Here is a 21,265-nt window from a genome sequence, read left to right as displayed (position 1 = left end):
AGCTTCCAGATGCAACAGGGAGGGGGAAGGGGCTCCATATTCCCCAGCCCTAGAACGGGCTTTGGGAAAAGAAGAAAGCAAGCAATGTGTCTCCGATACATCAACTGGCTTGCACAACACGACAGCCCACCATGGTTAATTTTAATTTACCCATGGGGGCTGTCACATTGCGTCAGGCGCCCACAGACACCGTTTTTGCATGGCACCCGGCTTGCTGTGTTGTGCAAACCTGGCGGCAGGGGTTGTTTGAAGGTTATTTGATGATTATTTAAGGGGCTGTTCACACAACACGCTAACCCACACTCCGTGGTTGAGTGTGGGTGGTTTTGAACTGTGGGTTGTTTGTTGAACCGTGGGCTGGCACGTTGTCTGAGCGTAGCACGTTTTCCGCAGGATGGATTATCGTGTTGTTTGAACACAGCCAGGGTGGCTCGATAGCCACCCTGATCAACCCAGCCTCTTTGCCTTTGGCTCCACCCACCACTGGAATGCAGCCCCTGACAGCTCCTTCGAAGTGGAATTCAGCCCTCGGGTCGAAAGAGGTTCTGCCGGGGTCTACAGCAAAGAAATGGTGCAGGGCGGGGGGCGGTTATGCCTGCCAGGCAGTGGAGGCTGGTAGCTGCGATGTCAGTGGGGCGGTGAATCTGCTCCGGGTTTCAGTCAGAACTCTAAAGTAACCATCCAAGCTGCTTCTGGACCTTGGACAGCTTCTTTAGAATTCTGACTGGTTCCAAATGAAACCCGGAGTGGATTCACCGCCCCAATCGCGTTGGAGCCGCCAGCCCCCCCACCTGGCAGGCAGCCCCCCACCTGGGAGAAAGGTGCCTGCCGGCTCCCTGTCCGTCCTCACCCAGCCAAGGTCGTCCGGAACAGGTGCATCAGGAAAGCAGCCCGTAGGGCCTGGGTGCCGGAGAGGAAGATCACGGCGAGGGGCGGGTCGCTGGAAGGAGGCGCCGGGGGCGAAGCCAGTGCGGCTCCAGGAGCTTGAGGGCCCTGGGGCAGGACACCCTTGATCGGACCCCTCCCTCCATGAGTCCCCCTTCTCCCTGCCCTTGTCGCCAGCTGCTCTTCCTCCTCCTCCTCCTCCTCAGTGCTACCACTTACTTGCCCGACAGAGAGCCTGGGAGCGAGCAGGCCGCAGCATCTCCTGCTCCTCCTTCTCGCCACAACCACTGTCTGGGCCAGAGCAAGACAAGCAGCTTGCGGTGGGGAAGCGGAGCAGCAATGCCAGGGGGCTCTTGTCCGGAGGCCCCTGCTGGGGTGCGGGCCCTGGGCAGGTGCCCACCCATGCCTACGCTTGTCGCCAGCCCCAAGCCACACAGCCTCCCCCAGCCCCTGCAAAACCATGGCACCGCTTCGGCCCTGCGCTGGGCCCCCGTGATTACGCCTGCACGTGCCCATTTCGAGCCACACGGCTGTCTGCCCAGCGCCTTCTCTCTTCCTTGCCCATTTTGCATCCCAAACTGTCTCCGTCCACCCATCTCGCCTCTCCTGCCCATCACTTGCGCCTCCAGCCGTCTTCCACGCGAGCCCTGGCCGCTCCGTCTCACCTGTCACCCGTTTGCCCCTGAAACATTCCGTCCCGCCCTCAATCAGCCCATACTGGGGTTTGTGGTGTTCAGCCCCCAAGTGACCATCTAAAGAGAGAACCCAAAGGGATGCGTCTGATGAGGACAGGACGACGAGAACAGCAACCTGAGTCCCGCAAGACACTAGCTCACCTTTTCACTTGGGATTCATCAATCTGGGGTAGTGTTGTGTAGTGCTTAGAGCCCTGGACTAGGCCTGGGGAGACCCGGGTTCAAGTGAAGCTCACTGGGTGGCCCTGGGCCAGTCACTTTCTCTCTCTCTCTCTCTCTCTCTCTTTCTCTCTCTCTCAGCCTAACCTACCTCACAGGGTTGTGGTAAGGATCAAATGGACAAGGGAGAACCAGGTACACCTCCTTGAGCTCCATGGAGAGAAAGTGAGGCACAAATGCGGGGAATCAATACATTCCAGCCCAGCGTTCTGTCCTCATGAGTCAATATAACAGATTCTTTTGCTCAAGCCATCAATATTATTAGAACGCAATTTATCCCAATTAATCCAAAGCCATGTAAGCTTTTTCACAACCTTGATCCCCACCTATCCCATCCTACCCCACCCTGGATCGCTGGACCTTGGAGAGTGCAAACAGAAACCTTAACATGGATTGGAAACACTACTCCACCTTCTAAAACGTCTTTGGAAGGGTTTATCATGGAGCCTCTTAAGACTTGGAGGACAAAAAGGGCAGCTAGAATCCTCCTCTGCCACAGACTCATTATGAGGCGCTGTCCAAGTCGCACACTTCCTTTCAGTCTCAGTTTCCCCACTGGTGGAATGGCAGAGAGTGATCTGACCCACAGGCTGTTCTGAACAGAATGTTTGCAAAAGCCTTTGTCCTTTCCACAAAACAACACACACATGATGCAAGCGAACAATTGTGCCCCAACTCATGAATGAAGTTGCATTGATTTAAATGGGTCTCACTCTATGACTAATTCTGGATCTAACCCATAAACAGTAAGGGAGCCAGTGTGGTCTAGTGGTAAGAGCGTTGCACTGGGGCTGGGGAGACCCAGGTTCTAGTCCCCACTTGGCCACAAAGTTCAGTGGGTGACTTTGGGCCAGTTATGGACTCTCAGCCTAACCTACCTCACAGGGTTGTTGAGAGGATAAAATGGGGAGGAGGCGGACCATGTAAGCCTTGGACTCCCTGGAGGAAAGGCAGGATATAAATGCAGCAAACTAACCAACTCACACTCCCTGAGCCACAGAGCGTCAGCTGGCACTTCTGTGCTGGAGGCAGTCGCAGCCCAGATCTTCCTGTGCGCCAGGCGGCCCCTGCTGGCCAGGGCCGGAGGCTTCTGGGGAGCCCCAGGGGCGCTGGTCTCCTCGGCATTCGTTCCAAGCCCCAGCTGAGCCAGCCTCTGCATCTTGCCAGAGCCACGGGCCGCCAGGTGAGACACACGCCACGGGGCGATCAGCCCACCTCTGCCTTCCCCCTGGGAGGGCACCAAAGCGCTCTCACGGGCTGCTCCCAGGCTGCACAGACAGGGAATGTCTGTCGAGCCCTTTGGGCAGCCAGCGCACCCCTCCTCGGGATGGCCGTGTCCCACCACCCTCGCGGGGGCTTCACCGTCTGACCCAGCCCTTCTGACAGCTGCTACATGGGCAGCCTGGAGCAGCTGCAAGGGCCCCAAATCTTCAAGGAGCAACGGGTGGTTTGGGTTTTCGGGAGTGTCCTGAACCCAGTCCAGAGAACCCTCCCACCCTTTTCTTCCTGGCCGTGGCTCCAAGAAGGCACTTGCCCTGCAGACCTCCATTTCCAAGCCCACGGGCTTCTCCCCTGAGCTCAGGGGCCTGTGCAGAAGACACTTTTTCCATGGCGAGCCGTCCCCGAGGGGCTCCGAGGCCCTGGAGGGCTCACCGGAGCACTTCTGGCTAAGCCAGGAGATCTTTTCTCCGAGAGACTCTGGGCTCCCGATCCTGTGCCATGCGTGCAGAGATGGTGGCTCCCCTGAAGACGGAGCCGAAGGCTGGCCCCATCCGCGCTCTGATGCTGCCTCCAGCGAGCGCACAATGCCTGGTTTGCTCGCTGAATTCACTGAGGAAGAATCCGAGGCGGATTCAAGGACCGCAAAAGTCCGAAGACGGCTGGCATCCCCAGGCCAGATGTGGCTGGGGAGGACTGCAAGTGCAAACGCCCCGTCCTCTTCCTCCGAGCTCAGCAGTGGGTCCACCAGGCCCTCATGAAACTTGGCAGCCAGGTCTTCAGTGCAAACTGAGTCAGAGTTGCTCTGGTCTCCTGGGGCGCCCTCGGAGTCGAGGAGATGCTCCGTCCCCGCAGTGAGTTCCCCCTTCCGAGAGGTCAGGTCTTCCCCCGGAGAGTCAGCTCTGTTCCTGGCCCCAGAGCATTCACCCAGATCTGCATGGGGAAGGAAGCAAATGAAGAGTGGCGTGAGCTTCTGCATGAATCGGAATTCGTACTCATTAAATCCCTGCAACCGTCTGGACGGTAGAGCATCAGTGCGATCAGGGAGGTTCGTCTCCATTCTGACAGGAGATCTTGCCAGGGCCATGGGCAGCTGCACTGGAACCCAGACCTGGAGGCACCGAGGTCCGTCGCTGGAACGGGGGGATGGAGCCAATGTGCGGCAGGCAGAAACTCTCTCTTGAGCAGACCAGGGCAGCAAGCTGCACTCCTAATATTTTTGTACCTGTCAAAATTGGATCGCCCTTCCCACTTCACAATCAATACCACAACAGACAACGCTTCAGACTAATATGACTTTATTTTGCTAGAGACTAGTCTCTCTACGAATGCAGATTCAAGGAAAACTCTCAGGCTTCAAACAACTAGTCAACAATCTCTAAGCAGAGGAGACGAACCAGGGGGTAGGGAAAGTTGCTGGCAGTTTGGGTGCGAACCTCATGGCCAGAACTGTTGCGCAGGGATGCCCCTCCCTTAGGGTAGTTCCTTCCTAAGTTAGCTTCTAAGAGCAGCCATCCTGGCGGAGCATCTGAGCCCTGCCCCCAATTTTCCCACTTTGCTTTGCATTGTGCTCTAGAGTCTCTCAAGTCACACCCCTCTTCCTCCTCCTCCGAAACTTGTGTTGTCAGGGACTCAGCCTGGGCCATCTGTTGGTCAAGGTCTTGGGAGGACTCTCTCCCAGCGTCTTGGCTCACTAGGGAGGGTCCCTCCCCTGGCCTCTGATCTAGCTGCTGCTCCAACTCTGACTCAGAATCGGATCTGTCACACATCTCAGGGTGCTTAGACTCATCCCTGACAGTACCTGGCCTAACTGATCCGTGCTGTCTGTCAGCCATCATGCTGCACGACGCTATTCCCTGCTGGCTCTGCGGCACGAGCACACACAGCTCTAGGTCAGTCCGGCCACCGCATCTTTGTTAAGCTAAACCACAGTGTCAGGCCAGGAGGGTCTAAGCTAGGGCTGCTGAACCTCTTCAAGCTCAAGGGCCAAATTCCATTCTGGACAAGCTCTGGGGGCCGCATGCCAGTGGTGGGTGGGGCGGAAGGTAAAAGGGGCGGGGCCAAAAAACCCAGCCTATTGTAGCTGAAAGCCCTTTCTGCCAGTAGCTCAGCCTCAGGAGAGGCATCTCAACCGTCCAGAAGGGGAAGAAGCTGCACCAAGCCAGGAAACCACCAGGTGAGCAGTGGTTGGGGGAGGGGGCGTGGCCACCTGAGAAGCCCCAGAGGGCCGGATGGGGGCCTGAGCCTGAGGTACATGGAGGTTTCCCATTTTATCTTCAAAAGAACCCTGTGAAGTAGGGTAGACCAAGGGAAAAAGCCACCCAGTAACCTTCATCCCTGCATGGGGCTTTGAATCCTGGTCTCCCTGGCCCAAATCCAACACCTTTTACATAAACCTTAGGTTCCTTGCAAGAGGAACAATGATGGGATATAAATTACTATGATTAATAATAATAATAATAATAATAATAATAATTAGTAGTAGTAGTAGTAGTAAACATCATTGTACGCAATTGAAAGGAGGGAAAGTGGAGGAAAATAGGTATGTGACGTGGTGAGGGCGGGCTATAAAAAGAAGGATGCTATATTCACCCATGAAGAAAGGCAAGAACCGATGTCCTGGGTCCCGATGGGGGACTGTCCCGATCCAACGGTCTCACCTGCTGTCCTGGAGGTGCCCACGATTCCATCAAGGGAGCCCATCCCGTGACCACTGCTGCCTTGGGTTCTCGCATTGGGCCCCTGAGCCTATAGAACCAGAGGAAGAAGTTAGGGGAGAGGTTTGCAAGGAGGACAAGCTGGAAAGTATTAACAAAAAAGATGCCAAACAAAACTAAGTGAAGAGAAAGAAGGAAGGTGGAGCCAGTGAACATGGGGCAGAGATCTGGTGCATCTGTGGTGGATAGAGACCCCCAAAGCAGGCGCTCTAGCACTGCATCATTGGCCCTTTCCCCAAGAAATTGCAGGGGTCAGCAAACTGGGCGTGCAATGGATGGGGCTCACTCTTGGAAAGCCTCCTTTCCTATCAAGGTATCTCCCCAGCCAGATAAGTATCAATCTGTGAGACAACTGTTTGGCACTGACCAACAAATAATTCCTGGAAAAAATGGCCCATTCCTCTATTCCTTACCTACCTGCAGCCGGCTGAGTTGAGCATCAATAGAATCTAACAGGTAGTCACAATGGTCCTTGGCCCAGGGGGCTGATCTGTCAGCAGGGGGAGCAGGTGGCTCTTTCATCAGTCCTGGAAAGAGGGCAATGAACACTCCATTAATATGGATCCACAGAGGGAACCCCACAAAGAAACCCAACATCCAGGCCACGCAAGAGAAATGATGTTTTGGTGTCAAGCGTGGGCATGGCTGGGCACCTGCCGGGACCCTCAGCCCAGCAAGGGCCCACTGACAAGAGCCCTGGTGTCGCTGTTTGTTTGTTTGTTTATTTATTGCATTTATACCCCGCCTTTTTTCCTCTCGCAAGGAACCCAAGGCGGCTTACATTATCCTCCTCCTCTCCATTTTATCCTCACAACAACAACCCTGTGAGGTGGGTTGGGCTGAGAGTCTGTGACTGGCCCAAAGTCACCCAGTGAGCTTCCATGGCTGAGTGGGGACTAGAACCCAGATCTCCCAGCTCCTAGTCCAACATTCTTGCCACTACACCACACTGGCTCTCTTTATAGTGTTGTTCCGCTTCAACGCTGCAACCAGGGACTGGGAATAAAGCTGCCAACATCACACTGCCCTTATACAAATCTGTGGTGCGGCCACACTTGGAACACTGTGCCCAGTTCTGGTCACCACACCTAAAAAAAAAGATGTTGCAGAGCTGGAAAAGGTGCAGAAAAGGGCAACTAAAATGATCAAGGGGCTGGAGCATCTCCCCTCTGAGAGAAGCTTGCAACAGCTGGGATTGTTTAGCTTGGAAAAGAGAAGGGTAAGGTCTACCCATGATAGAGGTCTACAAAATTAGGCATGGAGTGGAGAATGTGGACAGGGAGACATTTTTCTCCCTCTCTCAGAATACTAGAACCCAATGGGGTCAACCCATGAAGCTGGTTGGAGATTCAGGACAGATGAAAGGAAGGACATCTTCACACAGCGCAGAGTTAAACTGTGGAATTCGCTACCACAGGATGGAGTGATGGCCACCAATTTGGATGGCTTTAAAGGGAGGTTAGACAAATTCCTGGAGGAGAAGGCTTTCAATGGCTACTGGTCCTGATGGCTATGTGCTACCCCCAGTACCAGAGGCAGTGAGCCTCTGTACACCAGGTGGTGGGGAACATGGGTGGGAGGGTGCTGTTGCGCTCATGCCCTGCTTGTGGGTTCCTGGTCAACAGCTGTTTGGCCACTGTGTGAACAGAATGCTGGACTGGATGCACCCTTGGTCTGATCCAGCAGGGCTCTGCTGATGTTCTTATGTTCTTGACCTGCTTGTCCCCTTGCCTCTCGCTCTGGCCCAGACAACGGGGAGGTGAGGAGGAGGAGCGGGAGATGCCAAGCAAGCAAGTGGAGGCAATGATGAGGAACTGGAGGAGGAGGCAGAGCAGCTGGGGACCATGGTGGGGAAACGGGAGACTCACTGAGGGAGGGGCCCATGGAGGGTGTCTTGCCCAACAGCCCCCCAAATCCCGGAGCCAACCCTGCTTCTGGCAGATCGGCTCCAGTGCTGCTCACTGCCACAGTTGGGGTTCCCTGTTCTACACTCCAGCAAGAAGGAGAATTCAGTGGAAATGTTGCATTTAGGGCCACAAGCAGGTAAAAGTTTGGTCTCAAAAATGCGCAAACCCTGCTATTGGAATTAAATATATCGTCCAGAGACTGACTCATTCTGCATGAGTTTTCCCAGCTACGAGATGCACGTTGGCAAAACATTTCTGATCAGGGTGCAGGGGAAGGGTACAGAAGAGGCTGGAGACTGGGGAGAGGACAGCAGTGTTGGGGGAAGGGCCAGGGAGCAGTAGCCATTGGGGCGAAAGATGGTATACGTATTTATTTATTAGATTTATACCCTGCCTTTCTACCCAAAAATGGCACACAAGACAGAGTCATAGCAGGCAGTAGAGGCTGGTGTCTCTGATGTCAGTGGGGCGGTGAATCCGCTCCGCGTTTCAGTCAGAACTCTGAAGGAGCTCTCCAAGGTGCAACCCCCTGCAAGACCCCTTATAGTCTATCTGGAATTCCCATGATGCAGCACTGTGAAAAAGCACCTTTATTCTGCCAGATGGGGCTGCCGCTGTGTTTGCCATTCGTAACTGTTTCCACATCAATGTGTAAACAGCAATGGAATGTCAATACGAGTTTTTCTTTACCTGCGGTGGAGCCTTCCTGTTTCTCATCTTCGACGACCCCTGTCCGTTCCAGGCTGGCCATGCCGTCTGCTTCTACAGGAAAATGGACACAAAGCAGCAGAGATCCCACTACTCCTTAGCCCAAAGCCATCCAGTTCACGCAGAATGTTTCCATCTATGTTTCAGCTGGGGCCGGATCCATTCCTCTCTCTCCTATGACTTCTTTGGGGGAAGGAAGTGGGAGAAGGGCGTTGCGTGCATAATTTGTACACCGACGACATTTCTGCCCTTGTTCTGTCTCTACCAGCTGTCTGCAGGACAGATCTGTGGACTGGCATTTACCAAGCGCATTGTGGGAAAATGCAGAGAGCAAGAGGTTGCACAAGAGTGTGCATTGGACCACCTTCCCCCACAGGGAGAACCTAAGACATCTGGGGCCTTTTAGTTTAGGAAAAAGGCAACCAGGGGCGGGGGGGGGGGGAGACACGACAGAGGTTTATAAAACTATGCATGGTGTGAAGAAGACAGATAGGAAGACGTTTTTCACCAGTTCCCTACTACTAGAATTTAGGATTATGGAATGAAACTGAATGGCAGGGGATTCAAGAGAGATCTTCCTTGCATAATGCATAACTAACAAGAGGTGGTGATGGCTATTAGGACCAGTGGCCCTCTGCCACTTAACCCCAGCAGGGGAAGCAAGACAGCTGGGGGAGAGCTGTGGCCTTCATCTCCTGCTTCTGGCTTCCCAGAGGCAACCGGATGTGGGAGGCAGGATGATGACGCAGACGGGCCTTTGCTAGGACCCAGCAGGGCTTGTCTTGCACACAGTGCCAACGCCAGGGTTTGGGGGGGCCCTGGGCACGACACCCTCAACGGACCCCTCCCTGGGCGAGTCTCCCTTCTCACCACCTCTCAGCCCCAGGGGGTCTTCTCGGTGGGTCCCTGCTGGGGTGGGGGCCCTCAGCAGGTCCCCCGCTTGACAGCAGTCCCACTTAAAACGTCTTTGCAGCTGCTAGCCAAGCCATGGCAAACACCTCCTAGACGAGGGCAACTTCTCCCCAGAAGCTCTCTGGAGGTCTTGAGCGTGTCCAAGACCTGCACGTAAGGCTGCGTCTGTGCACCACCAGTGGTCTCCGCTGCGGCCACACATGCCACATGCCAGCCTTCTTTGTTTCAGGGTGGCTCGTGGTGACGTCTGAACCTGACGCGGTTTCCTGGAGCCTCCAGGATCAGAGGCAGTCTACCGCAGCCTCTCCGCTGCTGGGGAGGCCCAGGGTGGGCCAGAAGCGCCCACGTTCAAGCCCTGCCTGGAGGCTTCCTCGCGGTCTCGCACTGCCCACGGCGGGAAGGCGCACGGGGCGCTGGAGCTTCCGAGCCAGCGCTGATGAACAGACGTCGCTGCCAGACGTGCCCCGAGCACTCACGAGTTTGCGGGAGACATCAAGTGCAAACGTGTCGCTGAAGTACAGCAACCTTCCCCGGCCTGGGGCCCTCCGGATGCGCGGGACGCCCACTCCCATTATCCTCAGCCAGCACAGCCCTTCCCCAGCCCGGCCCCTCCAGGCCCGTGCCGGGACCCCAACGGTTGGGAACGGACAAGAAAGGAGCCCCGGGCAGGGCAGGGCAGGGCAGGGCAGGGGCTCGCTCGCTCGCTCGAGGCTCCCCGCGACTCACCGGCTGCTGCCCGAGGCGGGCTCGGCGCCTCCCCGCCTGCCTCCGTCCCGGGCAACCGCCCCTGCAGGGAGCGCCCGGCGCGACCGTGGAGCGTCCCGGGCCAGGGTCGCTGGGCAACCGTGGGACGCGGGGCGGCTCGAGCCCTCCCATTGGTGGAGATTCTTACCCGTTGCCTAGCGACGCCGCGACGCGGAAACTTTCAAGAGGCGGCGGGCAGCGAGCCACGGGGGTGGGGGACTGGAAGGGGTGAATGGGCGAGAGTGTCTCTGTGCGTGTGCAAAGGACTGTTTCTTTCCAGCTGCAGAGGAGGCTGACGTTTGCACAGGCAATCGGGTTGGAGGAGGATGGGCGAGAGTCCATGGGCGAGAGTGTCTCTGTGCGTGTGCAAAGGGGTGTTTCTTTCCAGCTGCAGAGGAGGCTGACGTTTGCACAGGCATCGGGGTGGAGGAGGATGGGAGGAGTCCATGGGCGAGAGTGTCTCTGTGCGTGTGCAAAGGGCTTTTTCTTTCCAGCTGCAGAGGAGGCTGACGTTTGCACAGGCAATCGGGTTGGAGGAGGATGGGCGAGAGTCCATGGGCGAGAGTGTCTCTGTGCGTGTGCAAAGGGGTGTTTCTTTCCAGCTGCAGAGGAGGCTGACGTTTGCACAGGCATCGGGGTGGAGGAGGATGGGAGGACTCCATGGGCGAGAGTGTCTCTGTGCGTGTGCAAAGGGGGGTTTCTTCCCCGCTGCAAGGCAACAAGGGAGGCTGTCGTTTGCGGAGGCTCGGACGGCAGGGTCAGTGATGGGGCTGGGTGGGGGGCAGCCGTCCGCAGGGGTCGACTCGGCCTCCGCCTCCTGGGACGACACCTGCGCCGCAGTCCCTCCTTCCTTGCGGCTACGGCGGCTTTACGGCAAATATTTCAACGCAGGTGGGGTGCAGAGGCAGGGCAGGTGGTCCGCCCCCCCCCCCCCGCGGACTCGGCTGAAGAAAGGCGCGCTGCCCCGGCCGAGCCCCGCACGCGCCTTTGCTCTGGTGCCCCGGAGGAGCCGCTGGTCGCCACCACGGAGCGGGGACGCCGGCGAGGAACAGGGGCTGGGGGCTTCCTTCTAGGGAGGAGGATCCGGCCCTTCTCCGCACAGGCCTGAGCCCAGGCATCTCCTGCGTTGAGCCCCAGGCCCGCGGCGAAATCCGACCCCTCCGCGGCTCACCAGCTGGCTCCAGCCCCTCCCCGCCATATTTGGTGGCTTCCCAACTTTTGCATGCCCCCCCACCCCCACCCCCACCCCCGCCTTCTAAAACGTTGACAGACCTAACTGGCAGGAAAGGACTTACAGGGATGACTTCGTGCATGAAGTAGCAGTTACAGGAAAGCGGCCATGTTGCACTTGAGTTCTTGGTTCTAAGGGACGCAAAAGCCGAGTGTAGTCAAACGCGTACCCTGGATTTTAGGAGAGCTGATTTTCATAAACTCAGAGCAATGATCAGTAAGGTCCCATGGCAAGCGATGCTAGCGAGAAAAGGAGTCCAAGATGGGTGGGAGCTTTTAAAAAAGGAAATTCTCAAGGCACAATCACAAGCAATTCCAACAAGGAGAAAAGGTGGAAGACAACAGAAGAAGCCAATGTGGCTTCACAAAAAGCTTAGGGGTGACCTGAAAACAAAAAAAGACACACAAAGGAAGTGGAAAGAAGGCCAAGCTACAAAGGAAGAGTACAGGCAGGTAGCACAGACTTGCAGGGATGGCGTCAGGAAGGGTAAAGCTGAGAAGGAGCCGAGGTTAGCGAGGGAAAAGGCTTTCTTCAGCTACGTGCATAGTAAAAGGCAGAGGAAAGAAATGGTGGTTCAGCTATTAAATAAGGATGGCAAAACGATAACAGATGACCAAGAAAAGGCAGAGGTGCTCAATTCCTACTTTGGCTCAGTCTTCTCCCAAAAGAGGGTCTACGACCCCCCTGGAAAAGACGAAGTACAGGCTGAAGGGGCAGGATTGCAGCTGGAGATCAATAAGCATATGGTCAAGGAACACCCAATTACTTTGAATGAGTTCAAGTCTCCAGGGCCAGATGAACTGCACCCTAGAGTAGTAAAGGAACTGGCAGAAGAACTCTCAGAACCGCTGTCTATTCTCTTTGAGAAATCACGGAGGACGGGGGAAGTGCCAGATGACTGGAGGAGGGCTAATGTGGTCCCTATCTTCAAAAAGGGTAAAAAGGAAGAACCTGGGAACTACAGACCAGTCAGTCTGACATCAATCCCTGGGAAAATTCTGGAGAAGATGATAAAGCAATCCATCTGGAAGCACCTTGACAACAATGCAGTGATTCCTTGGGGCCAACATGGATTTGTCAAGAACAAATCCTGCCAGATGAATCTGATCTCATTTTTTGATCAAGTCACCTCCCTTGTAGACCGTGGGAATGCTGTAGACATCATATACCTCGACTTCAGCAAAGCTTTCGACAAAGTGCCCCATGATCTCCTGGTGAGCAAACTAGCTCGAAGTGGGCTAGATGAAACAACGATCCGGTGGATCCACAGTTGGCTACAGAATCGGACTCAAAGAGGGCTTATCAATGGGACCTTCTCAAACTGGGGAGAGGTAACGAGCGGGGTACCGCAGGGCTCAGTCCTGGGCCCAGTGCTCTTCAACATTTTTATTAATGACTTGGAGGAGGAGGTGCAGGGAATGCTGATCAAATTTGCAGATGACACAAAATTGGGTGGGATAGTTAATACTTTGGAAGACAGAAATAAAATTCAAAGTGATCTGGATAGACTGGAGCACTGGGCAGAAAACAACAGAATGACATTTAATAAGGATAAATGCCAAGTTCTGCACCTAGGAAAAAGAAACCAAATGCACAGTTACAAGATGGGGGATACGTGGCTCAACAACACGACAAGCAAGAAGGATCTTGGAATTGTTGTCGATCACAAGCTGAATATGAGCCAACAATGTGATGTGGCTGCAAAAAAGGCCAATGCTATTTTGGGCTGCATTAATAGAAGCATAGCTTCCAAATCCCAGGAAGTACTAGTTCCCCTCTACTAAGCACTGGTTAGGCCTCATCTGGAGTACTGTGTCCAGTTCTGGGCACCGCACTTTAAGAAGGATGCAGGCAAACTGGAGAGGATTCAGAGGAGGGCAACAAAGATGATCAGGGGACTGGAAACAAAGCCCTGTGAAGAGAGACTGAAAGAACTGGGCATGTTTAGCCTTGAGAAGAGAAGACTGAGGGGAGATAGGATAGCGCTCTTCAAGTCCTTGAAAGGTTGTCACAGAGAGGAAGGCCAGGATCTCTTCTTGATCATCCCAGAGTGCAGGACACGGAATCACGGACTCAAGTTACAGGATGCCAGATTCCGGCTGAACATCAGGAAAAACTTCCTGACTGCTAGATCAATACGACAATGGAACCAATTCCCTATGGAGGTGGTGGACTCTCCCACACTGGAGGCATTCAAGACGAGACTGGACAGCCATCTGTCAGGGATGCTTTGACTTGGATTCCTGCACTGAGCAGGGGGTTGGACTCGATGGCCTTGTAGGCCCCTTCCAACCCTACTGTTCTATGATTCTATGAAAGCTCTCAGCTGCAAGATGCCGGCATTCTGCCTCCAGCTCCAACGACCCACCCCTGGAGTGCGGCCCTCCAAGAGCTTTTCCAAAACCAAATTCGCCCCCCAGGAAGGGGTTGGACGCCCCTTTTGTAATGGCTGCCCTCACTTCTCTTCGCAGCGCTCTCAGTTGACGGGGGGGGGGGGAGCAGCCCTGCAAGGGGAAGAGCCAGGGGAAGCTGGGGGCTCTGATGTCAGTGGGGAGGAAAATCCGCTCCGGGCTTCAGTCAGGAGGCTGAAGGAGCTGGCCAAGGTGCGGCGCCCTCCCTGCTCCATGCAGAGCACCTTGGCCGGCTCCTTTGGAGTTCTGGCTGAAACCCGGAGCGGATTCACCACTCCACTGACATCGGGGGGCCCAGCCTCCACTGGGTAGAGCTCGTGGCATGCCTCCACACGCAGTGCGCCAGGTCCAGTCCTTGGCATCTCCAGGTAAAAGGAGCCGTGCCGGCAATACTGGGAAAGACACCATGGAGAGATGCTGTGCTTGGTTAGCTGGACCAATGGCATTATTCACTATAAATCGTACGTACCACCACTGAACGTTAGGCTAGTATTCTCTACCTGCTCAATTTAGAAATTACACACCGGGTAAAATTGCGCAGGAGATGCCTGTCTGCCTGACTGGGCCTGCTCAAGGACGCATGGCTTACGGGAGGTGGGGTCAGTTTTTGTCATCATGCCTTCCAGCTCTGAGATTGCCCAAGCAAATATCGTAACATGACAGAAAGTCCAGAGTTGAGGCAGCCAAGGAGTGACACCCATTCAGAAGCAGCAAACCCTGAGTGCCTTGAAGGGTGGCGGAGAACGGATCTGGACCAGAGGGAAATAACCCACCAGGGTATTTTCCTCCTCCACTGCAACTGGAATCGGGTGTGGGGTGGGGGTTGTGGTCCCCTGTAATCAACCAGAGTAATTGCCCCATATTCTTATTTTGCCCACCTGCACCACCCAGCCAATCCTACATGGGCAGTGACATTTCCTTGCCTTCCACTGTGGTCAGGCTGGGCATAATCGTGGCTCTTTCTTGTGGCTTTAAGGAAGCTGATTGGTGGGAGATTCAGGACAGATAAAAGGAAAGAGTTCTTCACACAGCGCAGAGTCAAACTATGGAATTCGCTACCACAGGACGTTGTGATGGCCGCCAATTTGGATGGCTTTAAAAGGGGGTTAGACAAATTCGTGGAGAAGGCTATCAATGGCTACTAGTCCTGATGGCTATGTGCTACCCCCAGAACCAGTGAGCCTGTGTACACCAGTTGCTAGCGAACTTGGGTGGGTGGCTGCTGTTGCGCTCATGTCCTGCTTGTGGGTTTTCCGTGGGCAGCTGGTTGGCCACTGTGTGAACAGAATGCTGGACGAGATGGACCCTTGCTCTGATCCAGCATGGCTTTTATTTTCTTAAGGAATTCAGAAAAAAATGCGGCAGGACGAAGGTCAGCATCCATGCCTATCTAGCTAATAAAGGTGCCCTTCAGGGCTCTCTGTCCCTAGCTTCGACTGGTAGCTTAATTTGATCCTGACTCAGGCCCAGAAATCCTTTTTCAAAGCTCAGATATGGGAAGACATAATACAGAGCAGCATGCCTTTGAGTATATGTGGAGTGCATTTCCTTCTCTCTTTCGTCAATTCAGCACAGACCTGGGAGCAGGGGCCAGGTAATCTTGAACCCTTAAACCCGGCTGCTTAGAAATTCACCAGTAATGATAGGATCTCTTCACAGGATCACTCTCCAATCCAGCAAAGAGCCCCCTCCCCACAGCAAAAGTGAGAGATCTCAGCACAATGTTGGTTTAAAACTCCTGAATCCACATTTTTATTACTGTGTCAGCAAAGAGGGATCACTCACAATAGTATTTGTTCAAAAGGTATTACATTCAACAGCATTTACAGAAGGATGACGTTAAAATCCTCCAGTGGGACAAAGTAGAAAGACCACAAGACAGTGCTTTCACTGAGTGTTGCTGTCACATAGGAAACCCTGCAAGAGGCTGTTGGTTGAATTGCCAGCTTTGCTGCACAATCTCCCCACACGGTCAAATCTGGCCAACATCCCTGCTTGCAAAGCTTTTAAAGACAGGAGGAGTGGACGTAAGTTGCCAAGGGAAAAGACATGGTTGCATCTTTATAAAGGAGTCAACCCTACTAGAGAAAGGAGCGGAAGCCAACAAACCTTCCCCGCTCCAACAACATTGAAAGTTAGTGGCCAGATACAAGTGGTCTGACATTTTCTGTACAACATTGCACTCTTAGAAACAAAGCATAGCATTTTAACATTTCTTCCCATGTTCTCCAGTGTGTTCCAAACCTTGATTTTATCTTAAAAGGCAGACATCGTGAAGGAGAGGGGGCTTCATCCTCACTCAAGCCCATCTTGAGAGCCTGAGAGCCAGTGTAGTGTAGTGGTGAGAGTGACGGACTGGGAGCCGGGAGATCCGGGTTCTAGTCCCCACTTGGCCATGGAAGCTCACTGGGTGACTTTGGGCCAGTCACAGACTCTCAGCCCAACCTACCTCACAGGGTTGTTGTTGTGAGGATACAACGGTGAGGAGGAGGATAATGTAAGCCGCCTTGAGTTCCTTGCGAGAGGGAGAAAGGCGGGGTATAAATGCAATAAATAAATAAATAAATAAATAAAATCTTTGAATCCTTCTACTCTACTTGGTAGGATATCCTACTTGGGGAACAGGATGCACCCACCTGCTCCCTTCCTTTGCCTCCCCTCACAATCCCTGCCTGTCCGGGTCCCAACACTTTATGAGTATAGCCACTTCTCACGTTTCCTTAAGTTGCAGCAGTAACTAGACCGTGTTACCACTGAATCTAAGAAGGGGAGGGAGAGTTGCCAAACCCTTTGCTAACACTGTTATGATCAAGTAAGCACAGAAAATAAGGCATTAGATACAGCTGTGTTTCCCAGTCTATTTTATAAAAACTGAATTAGGCCTTTAAAGAGAAAACAAAAGCAAAATAAGAAACCCCTGTATCTTTTATTGTTGACATGATTAAAACTGAACGGAGAGAGCAAACACAAATATTGTAAAGAGTTGAAAACCAGCATTTCCTGGTTGTTCTACCGTTATGTAAAAGTGTATTTTGGGAAGAGTGACACTCATGTGTCTTGAGGATCACACATGAGGCTACGCAGCAGACTGGATCACATATTGGCTCCATTTTTTATGTTTGGGAAAAATGCTACAATTTGTAGCCTGCTCTTTGGAGTGGGGAGTGAGACTGGCAGAAAGGCTCACCATACCTATCAGAGAGCAGGTCCTCATAATACACCTGCACTATTTCAATTCTCTAGCAAACCATTCCCACACCTGAAAATAGTGCATTGTCTCTCCTTTTCCCATCCAGACAATGACCTAGTTTGCACATAACAACGACCCATACTATGGGTTGTTGTATTGTGAGTTGTCGTTACGTGCAAACCTGGAACTATGGGTTGTTAACCATGAACAACCAATGAAGAGAATCCATGGTTTGTTGTTGGGTTGTGAGCTATGGGTTGTTTAAACCATGGGTTATGTGTGAACTCAGAACTGTGGGTTGTTCATGGATTATTTTGCCAGGCTATAGAGATACCAGGCAAGAGTGGTCAAAATACCAGCCTCTCTATATGCCAGTACTACAGTGCTGCAAAGGCATTTGGGGAACAGGGAGGGAGCGGCCAAAGGGTGCAGGGACCAAAAAACTCCAGGAATTGTCCAAACAGCCAGCGGTTTGCTCAATCATCTGGCAGCCAAATTGAGGGTAAATTCTGACTAAGGCAACAACCCATAGGTTAATTAAACCATGGGTTGTTGTTACATGCAAACCAGGTCATTGCAAAACTGTCTCTAGCTGGAGAAACTTAAGAGAACTAAAGGCATCATGACAGAATCATCATTGCCCGAGACGTACACTCATTTCTTGTCCTGCTGTAATCTTTGGCCAAATAAATGGGTTTAGTAGGATTTTCAAGCACTACGAAACTCTGCCCAACCTGAATGACCACTGAAAATGTGACAGCGAAGACAAGTGAGCTATACCATACTGGTGCAACAATGGCTCTATCATAGGACTTTCAGCTTGGAAAAACAACATCCGTTGCCAGCCCCAGAGCTCATGGGACTGTCTCCAAACCAGCTGTATATATTAATTTGGGGCAGGGGTGAGAGAGAGAGAGAGAGAGAACAGCTTTAACAACTGTTATAAGAAAGTATTTATTGTCCAAATTAACCCCTCCCAATTAATTTGGTCAGCTGTTCACAAATATACTGATCAGACTTCCTAAAATTGCATCAAATTATCTCTGTGATTCCATTTGTGCCATCATTCTCCAGTTTGCAGAATGTGATTAGCTTTTTTTTTAAAGTAAAGAACTACCCATGAAGACAACATATTGACTTGACTGAGTAATACATATGTGTGTCATATATATATATATATATATATACATACATACATATATACATATATATACACATATACATACACACATACATGCAGCGGTGGTATCTGGTGGACTTTGGCAGACTGCTGCAGAACATTTCAATTTATTAAAAAAACCATTCAGACAACAGTTACATAATTCTTTCTAGGATACAAGAGTGATGGAAACAACTCCAAAGAAGCACCTCAAAAGTGATATTTTGAGTAGGTTTTTCAAGTAAAAAAAACAGGAGAAACACTACTTTGAATGCTACTGTTTGGCTCACTGGAGTCTTCAGGAACCAGAAATGTGTTGTTCTCTTTAGACAAGAATGGTTTGCTTCAGATAAACACTTTGAAAAGAAATCCACTTGGAGCATCTCCTGTGAAACCACCTCTGGGAGAAATGGACTTGCTCAGGAGTAAGCACACACGAGTGAGTTCTTAATGGATTTTGCCCGCTGAATTTTTTTCAACCTGCAGCTTTGGAGCAAATGTTCGCAGAACAAAACCATTATAAAAGGATTATATTTTAGGACATAATCTAGCAGGAAATTCTCTTGCACTAGCCCCAGTGAAATAAGCAGAATCTGTGAAAGAGTGCAGCATGGATTACACCTCTAACCTCACTGCTCTGTTTTTGTTGATAACGAAAGAGAGTGAGAGAGAGAGAGAGAGAGAGCCTACCCTGAAAGAGGAATCAACATTTACTGTACGTATTTGTACTATAAAAAAATTCAGACAGAGGCGCACTCGTCTTCATTATTTTTCCCCTCTAGTTTTGTACCATACAAATTTAAACAAAATAATTTTATATATCTTATATATATAATATAAATATAAATTAGAATCAAATAAATAAAGATTAAAAGGTACACTGAAATCAGCGGAGTTGGTACACTGATGTTCAGCAACTATAGTTACATTGTACGGTGTGTGTGTGTGTGTATATATATATATTTGTACACATTGTGTGTGTGTGTGTGTGTATATCTGTGTGTGTGTGGTGTAAATGGTTGCTAGAGGTGTTGTGAGGGAAGGGGTGGTTGAGAATTCCTCAATTATAATCTGGGGGCAAAGCCCTGAAATTCATTATTGCTCGTATTCTCCCTCATGAACATGACCAGCCATGGGAATTTGGCTGCTAAGCCGGAGGACATCTCAGGCTGGGCAGCTCTACATTTCCCAAAGGCGACAGTCTTTATGGGGCCCCTAGGTTCTCAGAGAGCCACGTGTTCCATTGGACGTAAGGGATCTTTGTCCCAAGCACCAGTCTTTCAGGGGACGCCAAGCCATCCGTCCTGGCAAGCCCACCAATTGGGAAGAGGAACATGCAATGTAGGTGCCAGGTAAATGCAGGCTGTTCCTGTAGGACTATAGCCGGGGGCTGAAACCAGACAGTGCCCGGGCAGTTCTGGACAGGGGAGAAAGGCGGGTCAGTCAGGGAAGCAACGGTAGCCAGCAAAGAGGTCGCAATGCCTCCATGGCATAGATTTCAGAGTGGGAGAGGGCACCGTGGTTAGCCTCAAATGAAGGGAGAGAGGAAATGGGAGGTGTTGGGAGTCAGGTGGTTACATCTGTCCCATTTTGGCTCGCTATGGGTGGGACATCTAGTATGGAGTCACCCCTGCTTGTAAAGCCTGCGTTTCAGTTGACTGGTGAAGTGACACAGCCCACCTGGCATCCCCAGCTTTGCCCCCCGTGTCCTCTGGTTCACCAGGTCTCTCCCCAGCACCCAAAGATGGTGTGAAGTGGGGAGGGTGCGTGTGCTTTCTACACAGGTGGCACCAATGAAGCCCACAGGGGTGTTGCTCGGTTGGGTCTGCACAGGCAGGCTTGCCCAGGCGCACCTCGGCGTGGGGTGCGCAGTCATCCGCCCCGCCCCACGGCTTGGCTGCATGGCAGCTCAGTGCTGCGGCTGCTGGCATGTTTGTTGCCTGGTCTGTGTGAATTCTGGAGCTTCCTAACCGTGGCAGTGAGAAATGTCCACCAGAGCCTGTGGTAAAGGAGGAAGCTGGTTCTAAGCGGATAGATTACGGGGAGTCTTCAGTTCAACTCCACCTGCGGATACCCAGCCCCTGCATGGGGCAAGATGGGTATTGAGGTATGCCAGGGCTCAACTGCACCCCGCTTCTGTGTTGTTCTCCTACTGTGCAGCAGGAGGAAGGGAACGGCCCACACCTCACCTCACCTGGAAAACCCTTCTACAAAAGGACAGACAGCTAGGGGCTGCAAAGAAAATTTCTCTACCAAGAATTTGATACAGAACCAAAATTAAAAGGCCATACACCCTCCAAAACACAAAGCCATATTTTCAGAGAGCTGATTTTAAGGAAAAATTAAGAAAAATATTGCCTGTAGACAGATATTGGGTTCAGGAACTCCCAAAAAGCATGGAAGGAAACATAACTGAACTTGTCAGGTCACTCCTCCACCCTTCCCCAAAGACACAATCTCTAAATAGCCATGGGAAAGATGGTGGGCTTATCAGCTCCAGACATCTCTTTTTCTACCTACAATTTAAAGACCATACAGAAAGTGGGCCATGGAGCTGCCTGCGTCTTTAGAAAAAGAACCTGGATTATCTATAGACTTTCTAAAAAATGATGTTAAGTACCACACACAAATGAGAAAGAAAAGAAAAAAGAATCACATATTCATAATTCCCCCACAACACATGCATCTTTGGAAGTCAGGGTCTTGGTTAATAAAACCAAGACCTCAAAATGGAAGGAGGCTGCAACTCCTGATGCAGCAATAAATAGGCCAGGCTTAAAAAGGAAAAAGATCCATCATCTCTCAATCCTAATTAGTAGCTTAAAAAAAGTCACTTTTAAAAAAAATCAAATGCCATTTTATTAGTGCATAAAAATAAGTTTGGAATCCCTGTTTGGTTTGCCTTGTTGTTTCTCTTTCTTATTTTTTTAAAAAAATCTGTGTTTATTTAAATTCTGTGTGTTTCTTTGAAGTGTGTGTTGACAGCAGGATGCCACCTGGAGTGCTTGAACTAACAGCACCTCTGTCCCATGGCAGGAAGCCTCTCCTGGCACCAGCCAGCCCAGTTAGGAGCAGCTCAGAAGATATCGGGACACGCACTCCAGTCGTGGTGCTCCTTGGCTTCCCAGTATCCGCCCTTGTAAACGCAAATCAGCTCCCCTGTCACCGGGTCGACCTTCCTCTCAAACCACAGCGGGATGTAGCCTTCGTAGTCTTTGCCTGTAAAGGGCAAGGGGGAGAGGGAGGGTGCAACACAAACCCCCACAAAA

The 21,265-nt window shown here is 51.9% G+C and overlaps 2 protein-coding genes across 3 annotated transcripts in view; both read right to left on the bottom strand.

The window, feature by feature from the left end:
* The window catches only part of LOC146336259 (uncharacterized), a 47,506-nt gene extending 39,114 nt beyond the window's left edge, over positions 1-8,392 (bottom strand). Inside the window, exons 1-5 of the mRNA XM_084819270.1 lie at positions 8,332-8,392; positions 6,152-6,261; positions 5,678-5,765; positions 5,175-5,226; positions 2,784-4,150 (exon numbers count right to left, since the gene is read on the bottom strand). Coding sequence (XP_084675396.1) covers positions 2,784-4,150; positions 5,175-5,226; positions 5,678-5,765; positions 6,152-6,261; positions 8,332-8,392 — 1,678 coding nt within the window. The remainder of the gene's footprint in view (positions 1-2,783; positions 4,151-5,174; positions 5,227-5,677; positions 5,766-6,151; positions 6,262-8,331) is intronic.
* Positions 8,393-13,567: 5,175 nt separating this feature from the next.
* OSBP2 (oxysterol binding protein 2) overlaps positions 13,568-21,265 on the bottom strand; it is a 211,347-nt gene continuing 203,649 nt past the window's right edge. For both annotated transcript variants that reach the window (XM_084819495.1, XM_084819496.1), the window contains one exon: positions 13,568-21,215. In XM_084819495.1, coding sequence (XP_084675621.1) covers positions 21,073-21,215 — 143 coding nt within the window. In that variant the 3' untranslated portion in view covers positions 13,568-21,072. The remainder of the gene's footprint in view (positions 21,216-21,265) is intronic.

This window comes from Heloderma suspectum, chromosome 13 (assembly GCF_057233095.1).
Source record: "Heloderma suspectum isolate Gila_16-S chromosome 13, 16-S_ref, whole genome shotgun sequence".
In the NCBI taxonomy this organism is placed as follows: Eukaryota; Metazoa; Chordata; class Lepidosauria; order Squamata; family Helodermatidae; genus Heloderma; species Heloderma suspectum.
Note: the sequence above shows the minus strand (reverse complement) of the source record. Positions and strands in the feature narration are given on the sequence as shown.